At 39.5% G+C, this 16,516-nt stretch overlaps 1 protein-coding gene across 1 annotated transcript; it reads right to left on the reverse strand.

Annotated features, from left to right (window-relative positions):
* Window positions 1-495: 495 nt before the first annotated feature.
* On the reverse strand, window positions 496-12,121 carry LOC146500916 (pyridoxal kinase-like). Its single transcript, XM_085134555.1, has 11 exons — window positions 11,845-12,121; window positions 10,867-10,921; window positions 4,596-4,700; window positions 3,868-3,951; window positions 3,755-3,789; window positions 3,483-3,568; window positions 3,277-3,322; window positions 3,066-3,177; window positions 2,807-2,943; window positions 2,662-2,728; window positions 496-2,415 (listed from the first exon to the last, which is right to left on the reverse strand). The coding sequence occupies exons 1-11, from the start codon at window positions 11,923-11,925 to the stop codon at window positions 2,288-2,290; spliced, it is 936 nt and encodes a 311-aa protein (XP_084990681.1). The 5' UTR covers window positions 11,926-12,121; the 3' UTR covers window positions 496-2,287.
* Between the last annotated feature and the right edge of the window lie 4,395 nt (window positions 12,122-16,516).

Consider the following 16,516-nt stretch of genomic DNA (forward strand, 5'->3'; position numbering starts at 1 on the left):
ACTACAACAAAATAATGTAGAACATGTCAAACTTTAAAGCAGAAGGGCTACAGCAGCAGAAGACCACACCTCTCCTGTCAGCCAGTTCACACAGGCTCATTAAAACTGGACGAGACTAGAAAAAAAGTTGCCTGTTACGACAAGTCTTGATTTTCAACATTCAGATGGTCAAAATTTGTCAAAAACAAGATGAAAACACAGATCCTGGCACAGATCCTGGCATCCTGGAACACAGATTCTATCAACTGCTTAGTCTGAGGGTGGTGGTGTACTTCAGCATCGTTTAAACACCACAGCCTACCTGAGTGTTGTTGCTGAGCATGTCCAGTCCTTTGTGACCATCTTCTGGCTGCATGTTACAAATCAAATAATTTCAAACTGGTTTCTTGAACACGACATGGAGCTCACTTTACAGTAACCAGATCTCAGTTCTCTTAGAACACTTATCTTGAAACCCAACAGACAAAAAAATAAATGAACACAAATGAGGCACAATTTCAATAAAAAGATTATTATTATTTTAATTGTTTATGCATTGCTCTATAACAGAGCAGCAGCTCAAGGTTTGGCACTTGACTTTCTAACATTATGTGCGAGAATCAGATATAAGCACACAAAAACATTCACAACCACTGTTTTGCTTTCCTAACCTTGTTAAGGCTACAGTATAACGTGGTCTCTCATAGACACTCCTCTAGAGATATGACAACAGTCATAAAAGAAAACAGTGACCATTAGTAAATATATTAAAGATCATCTGTGCAAATACCTCAATTTGAGATGCTTAAGACATGAATCTACCATGTTACACACCTGCAAGAAAGCATTGCGTAATTTAAAAAAAGGACGTGACAAATGTCATTTTTAGGAAAATTGATTAAAAGAACATTTTTGACATCAGCTATTACGATTATCGTTAAAGTCGCAAGTTTTCTAAAATAGCAGAGTTGGAATAAAATGAGAACAAGACTACAACCTACTGAAACACATTTCAGCACTTATCCACTCGATCTATAAGGTGGCAACACTTGTCTTGAGCACATTGCATGCATTCTTAACAGTTAAAAATAATTTTATAGTGGATTAACCCAGCGTGTTTTAATGTTATCACAGATAGTCTACTGATGTTCTAGTCTCAAAACAAGTAGACGAATGGCCATGCATGTAACACTGGTTTTGTGCGTTTTCTGTTCAGCTTAATAAATTATTTTCACTATCTTGAAATGATTCTTTAATATAAACACGAGCCCCTTTCAGACATGCACGACTTTCGATTAATCTGCTGCAATCGCTTCATGGCTAAACACAAATCTGTATCCCATTATCCATTCCATTTCTACAGCTTCCTGCATTTTGCCTATTTTAATATTGGTTGTTGTCACTTGTTGCACTTTTTACTTATATGAAGAAATTTGGGGTGAGGGCAAAGCTATTAAAACAGACTTTTTCTCCTCAATATTGCCAGTTGATCAAAGAAAGTCATTGGGTTTCTCTGTATAATTCTGAAGGTCTAATCAGTACAATACAGAGTGCTTTGCAGCAGTTACCTTTACAAATTGCTTTGAACTTGGCATAGTTATGAATGTTTGCAGTCACATTAATGGACAGGTCTGTTAGACCAGAACTGTGCATGCCTCTCGTGCATCTCAGTGGGTCTCTCAACTCACCAGAGGACGACATAAAAAGCAGCCATTTTAATCAACCATTTTAAATTTGCAATGAGATTAAAACATTCCCACACGATGCATTTTTGCTATGCCAGAAGAGAGATCTCTTTCATGTCTAAGAGGGGCAGCGTGAAGCCTTCTCACCAGACCCACAAATATCGTGTTTGTAGCGTAGCTGTGTCTGTCACAGTCCCGAGTATGTCTGAATTCAATTGTTAGTGACATTAACTTAAAATTAACCCATGCCAGAATGCCACAATGCAATCAGCCGAGAGGCTGATGAAGCCAGTAATGTTTCGCATCCCGTGTCTGAAAAGGGTTCATAACCGGCTGTGTTGTTTTTGTTCTGAATCAATGGCAGATGTTGCCTTCGCTAGCCACAGAACAGACACTTATGGCAGTTATTTCAGTGTCTGTGAGCAGATCACAAACAGAAATCCTGCTGACCGCTCACGAACAAATTAAAAACAGTAGTAAGCCCCCCCCCCCCCCCCCCCCCAATGATTCTGTAAGGCAGAGACACGTGACAGTCTTTGATGTGAAAATCCTATGTTTGTCTGGCGGACTGCCCAGATTTCTACCAGCTTAAAGTGAAAAGTTCACAGAGAACATTACAGTCTTCACTGTGAAGACTTTTGTAAAACCTTGGCTTCCACTACAATGGCAGGATTCTCGATGTCTGCTTTGCTCTGAACCATCCTCAGCTCCAGTTGTGCAGGGGTAGGCCTTTTCCCGGGGCCAACCATTTCTGAAAACGAGAGAGACGTTAAAGGGAAACAAACAAACAAACAGGTTTTTGCCCTGTGGTGAACTAAACAACCAAGAACTCAAAGGATAGGTTATACACAGTCACAAAGCTATTTGTTTCAAAATATAAAAAGCTTTTACTAAATATAAACAACACAAGCAAAAAGTGCCCCAGTAAACAACTTGAAGACAAAGTCAAAAAACCTGATGACACACTGAAATCACTGGATACACGCACAAACCCTACCATTGGCATAAGTAATGGTCCTCTTAATGACATGGTGCATGACAGAAACAGTCTTCTCACAGGCAGTCTGTTAAAAAGGAAGATTAGTTTAGCTATGATTCATATATTATCTGCATTTGACTGAAAACACTTATGTGTTGCTGACCTTCAGGTCATTGGGGTGTTGATGAGTCCAGGCTAACATCATGGCAGCAAAAAGGTCTCCTGTTCCCACAAATACAGCATCGACTTTGGGGATGTCCATGCAGATTTTCTGATCTGTGTTGGTCCCATCTGGTTTCTCTGCAGTGACGAGGACAAACAGAGCCGTTATCCTAATTTTATAGGTTACTCTGTTGATCCTACACGAGGACTGCATCCCCACAGTTTATAGCCATTTTGACAAAGTCAGCCTGATGCTTTACTTATTTTTTGGCTTCCAAGAGCCACCAGGAACTGGTCCCCTTGTTTCGATGGAAGGTCTGTACTAGTGAGGACCACGGTCTCTGGACCCATTTTATGAAGCAGGTCCATCACCTGCAGAACAGATAAAAATCCCATTTTCTCAAACTTTGTCATTCGTGATGCCACAAATTAAATCTCAACACAGCCAAACAAAATGTTTCTGATATTCACCTCAATAGCATCTTCCTCAGTGTTAATCTTCCTCCCAGTTAAGAGCCTATGAAAAAAAAAGTCACAAAAAAGCAACAATGCTTGCCATTTTGCATCTTTTAATTTGTTTTTACAGTGTGTTTTTAAGCTGTAAAAAAAAAAAAGAAAAAAAAAAAGATCATTATTGTTTTATTCTTTGATGTAAAAATTGTTTAAAATGCACTAACTCTGCTTCAAATTGGTTGGGAGTCAGGATGTCAGCCAAAGGCACTACTTTGTTCTTGTAGACTGGCAGCAAGTTCTCTGGAACATACTGAAGCAACAACAACAACAGAATACATAAATCTGATTTCCCAACCTGTTTACGAGTAACAAATGGAAATTGTTATACAGTCCAAAATGACTAAACAAATCCTACACTGTAATTCAAGAGCACAAAAAGAACATGACACTGTTCGTTAAACTATCAGCAGCTGGATGTGTGTGGATAACTGCTTACCATAGCACCCTGGTCTCCCATAACAGGATCACAAACTGGAAAGAAGAAATTTAAAAAATGAGGCTTAAAAAAAAGTTCACTTTTTAAAATGGAAAATCCAATCTGACACTCACCGTACACCAAGCTGGGATTGGCCTTCTTCAGCTCCTTAATGATATCAACCACCGTCTCCAGGAAGGAGATGTCCCTGCTGTATCCTTTGGGAAGAAATTTTGGGTTAACCTCAACTGCAGCATTGACACACACACACACACTGACACACACACGCACGCACGCACGCACGCACGCACGCACGCACGCACGCACGCACGCACACACACGTTTCTGAGCTTCCTCGGTCACACAGACAACAACAAATTTTTCCTGATATTCACCTCAACAGAATCTACCTCTTCCTGGTGACTGCCAGGCACTAGGGACAAGTGATTGCTGGAGGTTGCTCGTGCAAAATTGGTCACAAAAAGGTATGTGCTGTTGCACCAAAAAGGTACTTTGATTGCTTTGATCGCTAGTAGACTGCTGTAGTTGCTAATAGCTTGCTTGGATGTCACTACTTGTCTGTAGTTTTCACTATGACTGAGTGCAAATGGGAAGTATTTGCAGACAAGACAGCATTTGTCCATGCAAACAGTGAGTGACCATGGCAATCTTCTAGCAACCAAAGCGATCACAAGGAGGCTCCTGGTACAGCACCCTCTCTGACCCCTCAGTGATAAAGCCTACCTCCATCAGGTGTGCTGTAACCTAATGTCCCACCCAGCCTTATCAGATCAATGCCGCCCACAATAAACTTAAGATTTTTGTATGAATAATACTGAAAGGAGACACTCCTTAAACTCACCTGTGAGGATGTAGTCATAATGGTTCACATTGTTGAGCTTAATACCCTCATAGAGCACATTCAGTTCTTCTGCTGTCAGTACTTGCCCCTTCCAGTGGCCATAGCCTGGGAAGAGATAAAAATAAATAAATAAAACTGATGAAATTTTTCCATTGCTAAATCTGATCTGATTTGGTTAACTCTCTTATTTCAAGGATGTTTTGTGTCAAAGTCTAAAACCATGATTTTAGACCTTTTGAGGATAAATGAGGAAGGACACACATTTGCACTACTTAACCTAACAGAAGGGCTCATATATTGCATTAGCCCTACTGTGTATAAATCAACTTAGCAGACATTGCCATCCTTTCTCTGTTTTTCCATCGACCTAATTCCCTCTGCTGAGGTCCCTCTCCCCTTTGTACTTAGCAGGGCCTCCGCAGCTACTGAATGGAAAGCTTGTATCCTGGCTGCCAGCTCGCCTTTCTTTGTCCCTCTTTCACCATTAAACTAGAATAAACCCAAAAAAGCTGTTCTGACTACAAATGACTGCACACAGAATGGACACACAAACACTCCTGTATACCAGAGGAAAAAATATAAGAGCTCACACAGAGCCCAAACTTGAACACGAGCCAGCGAGTTAGCCTACTGCAGAGAGGACTTAACAGAAAGCTCACAGCAAAGCAGCAGCTTGTGCTGTGGTTGGGGGCGCTTCCACTGAAAGTGGAACATTTCAGAATTTTAATCTTTGAACATACCGGAAATAAGATGAATGTTCAAAACTCATCAGCTTCCCATTTGTATTGGTTCAAGTGATTTCTGTGTAGGTCTCCTGCTCCTGCAGAGAAAAGCGCATTCTTTGCATACTTCAACACATGAACCCCCAACTAATAATCCCATCATCTCAGCAGGTGTGTTGATTAGGGGGGAGAAATGCCAACAAACTAAATGTGGGGCAAAGGTTATATCTGTATGGGGTAATTTACTAATGCTGAGGTGTAAACTGAAACCTTGAGAAATTTCAACAACAAAAAAAACAACAAAAACCCCAAAAAAATAAAAGTCATGTAGGTTACAGGTTTTGCAACTACCCTGGCTTGTTGCGATACGATGCAACTGTCATCATAGACTCATGTATCATGTAACACGTCTAATATCTGTCCAAACTGTCTTCCGTCTCCTCCTGAGCCACATGATTCATGTGGAAAGTCACATGTGCCCTGTTTAACTTGCTTTATCCCTCATCGTTTTCCCTTCATGCATAATTGAAAATTAACTTGCATAACCTCTCTGAGCATCGGCTTCCACCACTTGTGTTACAAGTAGCTGGTTTCCTGCCCTTTTCCAGCATTTGCTTTTCTTTGTGATAGCTTTCATTGTAATCTGCTGAAGTCTGCACCGCTTGTGACTTTATGGCTACTCCTGGTTCAGTACATCTTAGGCAGCAAAAAATTGTGACAGGTTTTGTTGCTTTCTTAACAGCTAAGTGTTTGTCCTGCAGTGCTGACTTAAAAAAATAATGTGGCAACTCTAGCCTTGAGCCCACTAGTGTAACTGCCGTATTTTTTTCTTAATGACATTTTCACTGTCTAATTGTGTGACTATTGCACAATATACTTGTGAGAACATGCATGTATTCACAAATAGATTTTTTTAAAAGGTAAATGAAAAGACAGTGGTTGGAAAAAAAACAAACCCACACCAGTTGCTTGAGAATCACTCACTTGAAGTAATCTCCAAGATCAGTAGCGATTGCAAGCAAGTAAACATTGACTTGGGAAGCCTGTGGCTCAGGAGTAAAAGTGGGTCATCCACTAATTGGAGGGTTAAAGGTTTGATCATTGGCTGCTTCAGTCTGCATGCCAAAGTGTCCTTGGGCAAGATACCGAACCCCAAGTTGGTCTGATGCATCCACCAGAGTGCCAGTGTTTCACAAAAAACACTTAAGTGTATGAGTCAGCCATGTCATATAAAGTGCTTTGAGTGCTCCGGTAGAAAAGTGCTCAATAAGAATCAGTCCATTTACTTTCCATTGCTGAGATTTCTACCATAGCAGCAGGAATGCTCACATTTTTGCTTTGGGGTCAAACAAGTAAAAAACATTATAATCTGTCAATCAAATTTTTTTTTTTTTTTTCCAAATTGATTTTTTATTTCATCCAGCTGCTTAGAGGAGTCTTTGAAGACTCCACAGATACTATTTGAACAACAATACATCCTGATCTTTAGACAGTATCTCGAGATACAAAATATAAAGAAATTAGGGGTAAGGAAAATGAGAAGTGGGTATTAAAATGTGCAAACATCCATGGAAATACAATATAGAAGGCAAAAAACAGAGTCTGTACAATTCTAACGAGCTTGAAAATCAGTCAATCACAGTTTGAACGCTCTTAGGCAACTTTTTTGTAATTTAAGTAGTCTTCAGGAATAGACTTCCAAGTGTCTTGAAGGACATTCAAAGCTCTTCTTTGGATGTTTACTGCCTTTTGTTTTGAATTTTCATTCATCACACCATAAGACTCATTGCCACTGATCTTCAGTCTAGTTATTGGGTAATTTGGCAAGCGACCATTCCATTGAGACCATTTCTGGCGAGGCTTCGGTGAAGAGTACACGGATCAACTAAAGGTCCAGATGAATCTCTCGGGTCCTGTGTCAGGTTTTTGCTGGGATTTTTTTTTATTTTTTAAGGCCACGGCTTTCAGATACTGTTCAGCTTTTTTGTTTTTCCAAGACCTGCAAGTTCTCAGATTTTTAAGGACATACTTTTCCTGTTGAAAAGGAGTTTTTCCTTCCCACTGTCACCAAGTGCTTGCTCATACGGGGTTGTCTGATTGTTGGTGTTACGATATAAAGTGACTTGATGAGACTGTTGATGTGAATTAGCGCTAAAAAAATTGAATTAATATGTTCATCTCTTTATCTGTTTATTAAATGGCTGAACAGACAAAACGGTCTGAAAATGGTCAGGTACAAAGAATGAACATAAGTGAAAAAACAGCCAGTGCCCTTTGAAAAACTTTTTTAAAAAATCTTAAGAAACTTTAAAGAACTGCTGCTCAAACCTATTTGTCAAAAAATGACAAGAAAGTCCGGCTCCTTCGAAGCAAAATATAAAGAAAAGAGAGTATGCCTCAAGACATTTCCACAATACTGCAAATGATATTAGCAGAACATATTTCTCATTTAATATATAAGGGATACAGACTGGGGCTACCAGATATTAAGCCAATACAATGATTAGCTTTCTGGGAGAGTCCTGGTAGAAGTGAGGCCTGTGGGCAGTTATTTTGAACCTGCTCTCTAACTGAACAGTGGGAGAGACAGAAGACATTTTAAAGGTTTTCTGTTTTTGTCCCAAAATAAGGTTGAAAAGTTTCACCTGTGCACACTGTAAGTTGCACAACATTATAGCTTCACAAACGGCTTGTTGTTGAGTGCAAAACCAGACTGAGAAGCACCATGTTTATTTACATGATGGATACAGTAATCCAAGAAAAACAATAAGTAAAAGATATGCCAGCCGTTAAAACTGCTGTGAATCTCTACAGTCTGCATTCACCAACATGTTCCCTGTTAGGACTGTCAATCAAGCCTCTTTGGCGAGAGGAGTGAAGCAACCGTCGTCTTTGCCTTTGTGAAATTCTCCACAAACGTCTATTCAGGACTCAGAGTGCTGTGTCTCTCCTTTGTAATGCCTGCTGTGCTAACCAGCCGCCGTGATTCCTTTAAGCTCTTAGCTGTTACTTTGGGGATCCTTTTAGGGCATTGAACAGTGTCCATTTGGTCTCTGGACTGGAGATATCTGTATGATAATCAACATCGATATGGTCATCTTTACAATGATCTTCTAGATAATGCTAAACAGTCTGCAGGTACTTTAATCCCCTTCTACCCTAAATCTATTTCTGCCATCTAAATATAACATCTTTAAAGTTTGTATAGCGATACCCTGTGTCCACTGTCTGGACTGCATGGACATAAAATTCCTGTCCTATAGTAATTTAACCAGAATACAAATAGTTGACAGCCAGTTGAATCGAGTCCCCTAAAGTTGTGGTCATTGACAAAGAGTTATTCAGACTGCTGGCAACATGCTGACAATTTATCGGCATTTATAAATGTTACAGCAAATATTTGCAGCCCTTCAACAATCTCTCTGAGAGTGACTGCAGTCACTCCAAGTCAGACTTCAACTGTTTGCAGAAAGGTTGCCTCCCGTCAGGAAACCTGTGCAATTCCCACTTAGTCACCCAAAGTTACAATCAGTTACATAATGTATAAAAATTCATTACAATCAAGGGGCAGACACAGATTTTACTTTTGCAGATGCAAGGAGTGTTCGTTTTATCAGCAAATTTTGGTTTTGTTTTAGTTAATCTTTAGACTAAAACATCGATTAGGTTTGGCAATTTATCTAAATTCTTTTAGTTTAGTTTCTTAGTCACCTAAAAAGTATAAACTTACAGTATCCTAAATCTAATCCCACATGTCAGCACTTCTCTTCCTCCTAAGCGTTGATGTTTTGTGGCACTTTATGACGACCAGGAAGCATGAAGGTTACCGTATTTTTCGGACCATAAGGTGCAAAAAGCAAAACAAAACAGTCAGATAAGTCAAACTTTACTCAACTCATTCTTTTCTTTATGTTATGCTAACATAGCTGTGTTGCTAGCAATCACGTTGCATATCATAGTATACCAGCTAGTTCAACTTCAGTAACCCTACAAATGTCACTGCTGTTTAGTTTTCTGTCATCATTTAAGTTGGAAGTGATAGCCGAGCTGTACGTTTTAATTTTTCCAGAAATCCCTCAGTCAGAACATGGTATATCATGTTTAGGTGGAAACTAGCGAGCTAACTTCCTGCTAACTTCTAACTCCGTTAAATTTAATAAATTCTGTTTTCATGGGTGCCTGGATGTTAAACTCAATTGTTACACCTGGTAAAGCAGCAATGCTGATCATTTTATTAAAGATGAAATAATTTTGACAGTTTTTAATTCTCAGTGATGCCGCAGTATTCGTTTGACTTTGGGACCTAAAGATGACAGAGTTTTGGACCCAGATTACTCCACGAGGCTCCTGACTATGGTAGCCGCAATGCTCCGCCAATCCATCAAGCGGTGCGGCTTCATAGCTTACCAAAATCGTACTAAAACATTTTTTGACAGATTTTTGAGCACCGTGTACCACAAAATTGGTTCTAGATCAGTAAGCACAACCAGAATTCATACATTAGGCACACTGGATTATAAAGCGCACTGTCAATTTTTGAAAAAAATTAAAGGATTTTAAGTGCGCCATTTAGTGTGGTAAATACGGTAGTTGAACCCCCCCCCCCTTGCAATGCTGTTTGTCGGGAGCAGATCAAATTGTGGATGTCCTTGTATTTGAGCCCATAGTATGGGCTCAAATTGTGGTCATAAATATTTTGTACTTGTAAATCAGGATCTGTATGTGTAAAAAGAATTTGTGTGTGTGTAAAAAAGATTTGTGTGTGGACTTAGCCAAAAAATACGTGCTTTTGTCCTCGTGCCTTAGTTTTTACTTATACATCGTCTTGTTTTTTTAAGGAAAAAAAAAAGCTTGCTGGCTAAAACTACTGGTGAACAAAATTAAAACTGGATGCAAGGAAGTTGCTGTTCTATTTTCACTCGTGTGACTGAGCCATTCCCTTGTTTGGAATTAGGAGGTAGCTTTGCGAAGATAGCGCTTTGGATGGTTTTTCGGTTGAGATGATTTAACGGACGTTTACTTGCCAAATGTTCTTCTCTAGTTCTCCCCCTCTAAATGTGGCTGATGGTCACAGTGACTATCTTTCACTGAGTCGCATATAGCAATACTAACAAGCCAAAGTACACAGGCAGAGATAACTCCCCTGTACAGCTAGCAAAATAGTCCCAATGCATGCATGCAAAGAAGTCTTCTTTTAATCTTTTGACCAACCAAAAAAAGTTGCATGTATCCTTAAATGCCCCTAAAATGTGCTTAAATCCATCTACTCTGTTAAACTTAAGCCGTTATATTTTAACCAACTATGGCAAACTGGATGCAAGCGACCTAACTGGATGAGAACGGACGATTGTTTTTCCGTCCTTACAAAAGCTTTCAATAAATGATTTCCATATCCGATCCATGTAATATAGCAGCAGTGACAAAAGTTAATGGTCCAACCAACCAGCATAAAAAGGCTGAGTTGTTACACAAGTAGAAAAGGGAGTCAATCGACTTTATGATAATGAATGAAAAGCACTTTGCTGTTCCATTAAAATCACTCAGCCAACCTGTGTGATTGGAGAACTGCACCGAGTTGATGGAGTCCACTTCAAAGCCCAGCACCTGGGAAGAGAGACATGAAGCAGCTGTTAAAACAGAGAACAATGGGCTCCTTATTGCACTCTGTCTAAATGAATCACACTGCACTGCGGGAACAGCACGCTGAAGGTGAACCACTGTGAGAACTAGTCAACATTCAGAGTTTCAAAGTTTCAGCCCCCCCCCCCCCCCCCCCCCCCCCCCCCTTTCTGACAGCTTCAACAGTTTTTCCATTTCACAAAACCGCATGTTTGACAAGAACTTTTGCATAATTTAGTTTCTAAATAGCTCCTTCTGTGGACTGTCGACTCCAGTTATCAAACTTGTTTGATAAGAAGAACAATAAAGTGGATTATAATGAAAGATGATACCACGCAACCACAATTAAATAAGTTACCAGGGAATTCTGATCATTTTAATGATGCACCATTGTAAGTGGCAAACACAGACATTAACCAGTGAACGTGAAGAAGATTATCTGTTTCTTCTGATCAGTTTTGTTAAGAAAGACTTTGATTTCAAATAATTCCTATGTATTCATTTTTCTATTAAATAACAAAAAATTATTTATTTTCAAATATCAATGAAAATTGGGACGCTATAATGTGATGTAATCACTGACAATGAGTGGTATATTAGTAACAATGAGAATCATGCTGGAATATTTCAGCTCCAGTTTAACTAATATTAAACAGCATTTGTTGTTGTATTTTTAGGTTTAGATTCGTTTAGTGGGATTAAAGGGTGGAAATGGGAAAAGGGCCTTTGATGTTTCTCAGAAAATGTTACAAAATCTCATAAATCAGGAAGTGTCGCTGTGGACCGGTGCTAGATTTTCTACGTTTTCGTTACAAGTTAGATGCTGTTTCCCTCCCAGTCTCTCTCTCTTTGGACTACAGAGGGTTGTTTGAAACTACCACCTGAACGTTAGATCCGGTTCTTCTTACCTGCAGCGGGAATGTTGCCGACTTGTTCCCAACGTATCCCCTGACAACGTGACTCTGAATGGACAACACGCGACACTCCATTATAGTCGACCTGCGTTTAAAAAAAACACCTGACTGATTCACTTTACCCTAAAGCAGTATTAAAGATCAGGGCAGACCGAAGCAAGCAGAAACTTAGCATGTGGGGAATAAGTCCAGCTTTGAAGGACAGCAGCTGTGCTGCCGAGTCACATTTACGGCTTTTTTTTCTTCAGGCAGCTAGGAGGACTCCTAAGTGGAGCGTTCACAGACTCATCAGGAATGTGGGAAAACTGGGTTGCAAACACAAAGGGGGTTCCCGTTGTTGATTGAAGTTTATCAGTGATTATTTTTTTGTATGTGATATAGGAAAACATCTTTTCCACAAAATAAACGATTGACATAGATATATTTTAAGACAACTGAAACAGCCACATACAGGCAAAACAATAAATGTATTTCACAATCTCCAGAGAACATTAATTATTTTAATATATACTGCTGGTTGAAAGCCTATAATTTTGTTCAAAACTTTCGAGAATACAAAAAGAGCCCAGAAAAATCTTGTTTAACATATGTAACATATATGTTAAACACATGGTTGAGTGGGGCATATATGAGAAAAATGAATAGCCAGTGCTTTTTGCTGTAACCAGACACTGTAAATATGTAGACATTATTCTGTCACCTGTTAAGTGAATTTTTAATTTTTTTTTTTATTTTTTTTAAGTCCTTACAGAGAGTATAAAAGTTGGACATAGCTTCAGGGTCTGTAAAGTTAAGCCAATGTAGCATTTATTTAAATGGCCAGCAGGAGTTGACTCTTCTGGATGAAAAAAAAAAAAGCCTTGTGGGAAAGCAACCCTGAGCTCCAACATCTTCAACAATCATCCTGACTTTAAATTTTTTTTCATTTTGATTTTTAACTTGAATTTCATACTTTATTCTAAATTTTAGTTTTATTCTTGTGTCTGGTCGGGAATTGCACAGCAATAAGCATTTCAATGCATGTCGTACTGTGTATCACTGTGTCTGTGATAAATAAAATTTGAATTTGAAGCAATTATGAAGGGAGGTGGATTCCAGGGGACAGTTCGGTTTGCGGGGACAGGTATCACTGAGAGAAAAGAAGCGAGTTAAACCAGACACAGGCTCCACAGAAATGTTCCAGAGAATTGTTTTAAAGGTGTGTTGATTAGAATGATTGCTAACTTGGTTAATCGGAGGAGGATTTTTAATGGGAGACTACTGGTCTGATTGAATCCTAAGAACAGTTGTAGGAGGATGGGCAGGTGAGTTGATGAGATCTCAGATGAAGGGGAAAACCAGCTTGACCAGCTCAGGTGGGTTATTCTGGAGAAGGAACCACCCTTCAGTGTGATGGGGAACACTGGAAAACAGAGAAATGTAGAAACAGGAACGCTTAAATGAACATGAGGAAGTTAAGGGCCTGATTACCGCACTGACATAAAAGACAAGCTGGATGAGAGTGGATGTTAGAGCTGATTTAAATACTGGGTGAAAATGAGCCTTGATGAGCAGCATGTGTGATGACCAAGCGTGGGAAACAAGGACTCCACCTGTAAGCAGACCTTCACCTGCCCAGCCCTATGTAGACTTTGGACAAAGGGAAAAACACAAAACAGCAAACAGACAGGTGGAGGATTATGATGCTAAACTCTGGGTACTAACAGAGGGATCAGAGACACAAACCGCAGAAATGAGCTTCTTCTAAATCGTACCTGGCCTCTCCCTTAAAGAAAGCGTGAGGAATTTGGTTACTCAGGAGGGATTAAGAACAGACCTGCTACTCCTCCACATCAAAAGAACCAGTTGATGGGATTCAATTACCTCCTAAGTGAGGTGTTCCAGGCATGTCCTACCAAGAGGAGACCCCGGGGCATACATGTAGGGGAGATTATATCCTTCAGCTGCTTGGAAACACCTCAGTTTCACCCCAAAGGAGATTGGGGAGGTGGACAGGGAGAGGGCAGTCTGGGCATCTCTGGTTAAATTGCAGCCTCCTAACCTGGACACAGACAAGCAGAAGAAAATGGATAGAGTGATATCCAACATATAATTGGGTGTGTCGTATGATGGTGTTTCTACGTTGAAAAACTATGACATAACTACTATGTGATAGGTCACTTGCAATGTTAAACCTGGACTAACATTAGTTTTGTTAATCCAGAAACAACACCAACACGATGATATCAGATCGTGCGATGGACGGATGGATAGATTTTTATCATTTAATATTCTGTACCATTCACCTAAACTGTGTTTGAGTAAATGAGACAATATCGTCTGTGTGAAAGGCTTTGCTAACCATAAAAAAATCTCAATCTTGCAGCCGAAAGTATTCAGTGTGTTCTTTATACTCTATATCAGTGATTTCTAAGCTCTTCATATACGCAGATTTGAAATTAATAACAAAAATGTTCAAGGACAAGCTGGATTTGTGAGTGAGATACTGCTTTGGAGACTCAGTTTTGACTGGTGACACAATAACCTCAAACCTGGCGCTTCTATATTTCAGACTGGCTCACTTTCCAATGTAGTTGTAACTAATGTAATCATGTAGCCTCCATTCTGGGCCATGAGATGACTCATCTAATAAAGCTGGGTACTTTAAACACGGGCAGCTGTGCCATGACAATATCTGCTACTTCCACAGCTGAGGGAGTTATTGTGACGGTGAGGAAGGTCAGCGTTATTGTGTACGGACTGTGAACTGATTATTAAAACCTTGAGTAATGAAGATTCTCAGGAATGAGCACACAATCTTAATTCTCAACGACAAAGCACTTCAGTTTGAGCATGGAAAAAAAAGTATGATATACGTGCTTACATCAGTGATCAAATGTTCTGTTCCAGTCACTGCTGATGCCAAACAATATGCCATTCCTCCCTAGAATATGATGTAACTTTCACTTAACCAGACAGTAGTTAACATCATCAGTATTGTGTAATGTTTTTTCTTAACTTTATGCCAAGAAATCTAACACAAAAAAATGCTCCTATCACCCTTCATTTACTCGGTGGGCTACAATGATTGTCTAAAAAGAATCAGACTAGTACCAATGGCTAAATGCTGTGATATAATGTCTTCTATAACCACTGATTTACTCTTATGATCTACAGTAGATTCCATATAACTGAAGTGATGAGAATATTTGCTACCACCAGGGGGCCCAAATCAGCAGAGCTCTGTTTGGTATTTAAATGAATGAACAGGAGATGTAACCTGAAAAATCACAGAAGATGTAAAGCATGTAGTACACTGAAAGAGGAGACTTTAAATTTATGTATTTTACTTTGAGTAGATTATCAACACACCCACGCGGGACTCATGAGTGAATGTTTTCCTAGTTCTGGTCCCAAGCCCAGATAAAGAAAAAGAACAGTATGCAGCGTAAAATCTTTGCCAAATCAAATGTGTGGATCAGAAAAGATACAAACAGCTGTGACGACAGAAAAAAAGAGTAATGACACGAGGTAAAGACACAAGATTCAGTCACTGAAATCAGGCCTTATATAATCAAACAAGTCTCACTTTTTAAAGGAATACCTGGGTTTTTGGTCTGTCTTTACCTACTAATGTCTGTTCAAACAACGCATGCCCACAGCTATGACTCCAAGAGATGATAACACACAAAGAAAGCATTGCATGCTTCTGTGCAAGCAGTGATACACAGACCATATTGAATCATGTCAGGCTTTTAATCTCTTTTAAACTCCCCCATTAAAAATTGATCAGCAGATGTCAGAGGAGGAGAGAATGGAAGTCTCAGTGAGGAGGGTGAAATCAGGAGGCAGCTGAAGGGTGGACTGCACAGACCACAAAGCACGGAGCGTCCGACATCTGGACGAGGAGCACAGAAGCCAACAGAGAATAGCAGAACCAGGTGGATGAGCGGAAATTGTTAATAAAATGCACATGGGGCAGCGGCAGAGAGAAACTTAAGATACAGCTGGTAATGTTTTTCACTGTTACAGCTTTAAAGGTGAGCCCATATCTGTAGCATCTGATATAAAATGAGGATTTAACGCCTGATTTTGAGGTTGAAAATCCTTGTTGGTGTCCAACAGTTAATGAGTGGTTAGTGTGCAGCTTGTATTGAGAAGAAAAAAGGGCCTGCAGTGGCATGTAGTGATACACCTGGGTGGTATCAGTGTGCTAATGAAGGTGTTCCTGTGTTTGGAGGGAAAGGCATGAAGTTGCATGTCGTGTAAACAGCGGTGGAGGAAGTTTATGTCCTTTGAAGTGGAAAAATATTACATTGCAAAAATTCTCTATACAACTAAGTTTTGCATGACGACTTCTAGAAAATAAAGGTACATCAGTATAATAAAGGTATACTTCAGTATTATTATCATATTATTATATTATTATTAGATGCAAAAAAATGCCTCTTGTAAGTGTTACATTTTAGCTTATTATATATATTCTAAGGTTACTTTCTGCTTTACTCAAATATCTAATCAGCCAATTACATGCATTTTGTGGACCTGCTGAAGCTCAAACTGAGCATCAGAATGAGGAACAAAAGGCAATTCAAGTGACTTTGGATGCAGACTTGTTGTTGGAGTCAGACAAGCTGGTCTGATTATAACAGAAGCTGTTGATCTGCAGGGATTTTCAAACACAAAC

The sequence above is a fragment of the Neolamprologus multifasciatus genome, chromosome 16, assembly GCF_963576455.1.
Source record: "Neolamprologus multifasciatus chromosome 16, fNeoMul1.2, whole genome shotgun sequence".
NCBI classification, from domain to species: Eukaryota; Metazoa; Chordata; class Actinopteri; order Cichliformes; family Cichlidae; genus Neolamprologus; species Neolamprologus multifasciatus.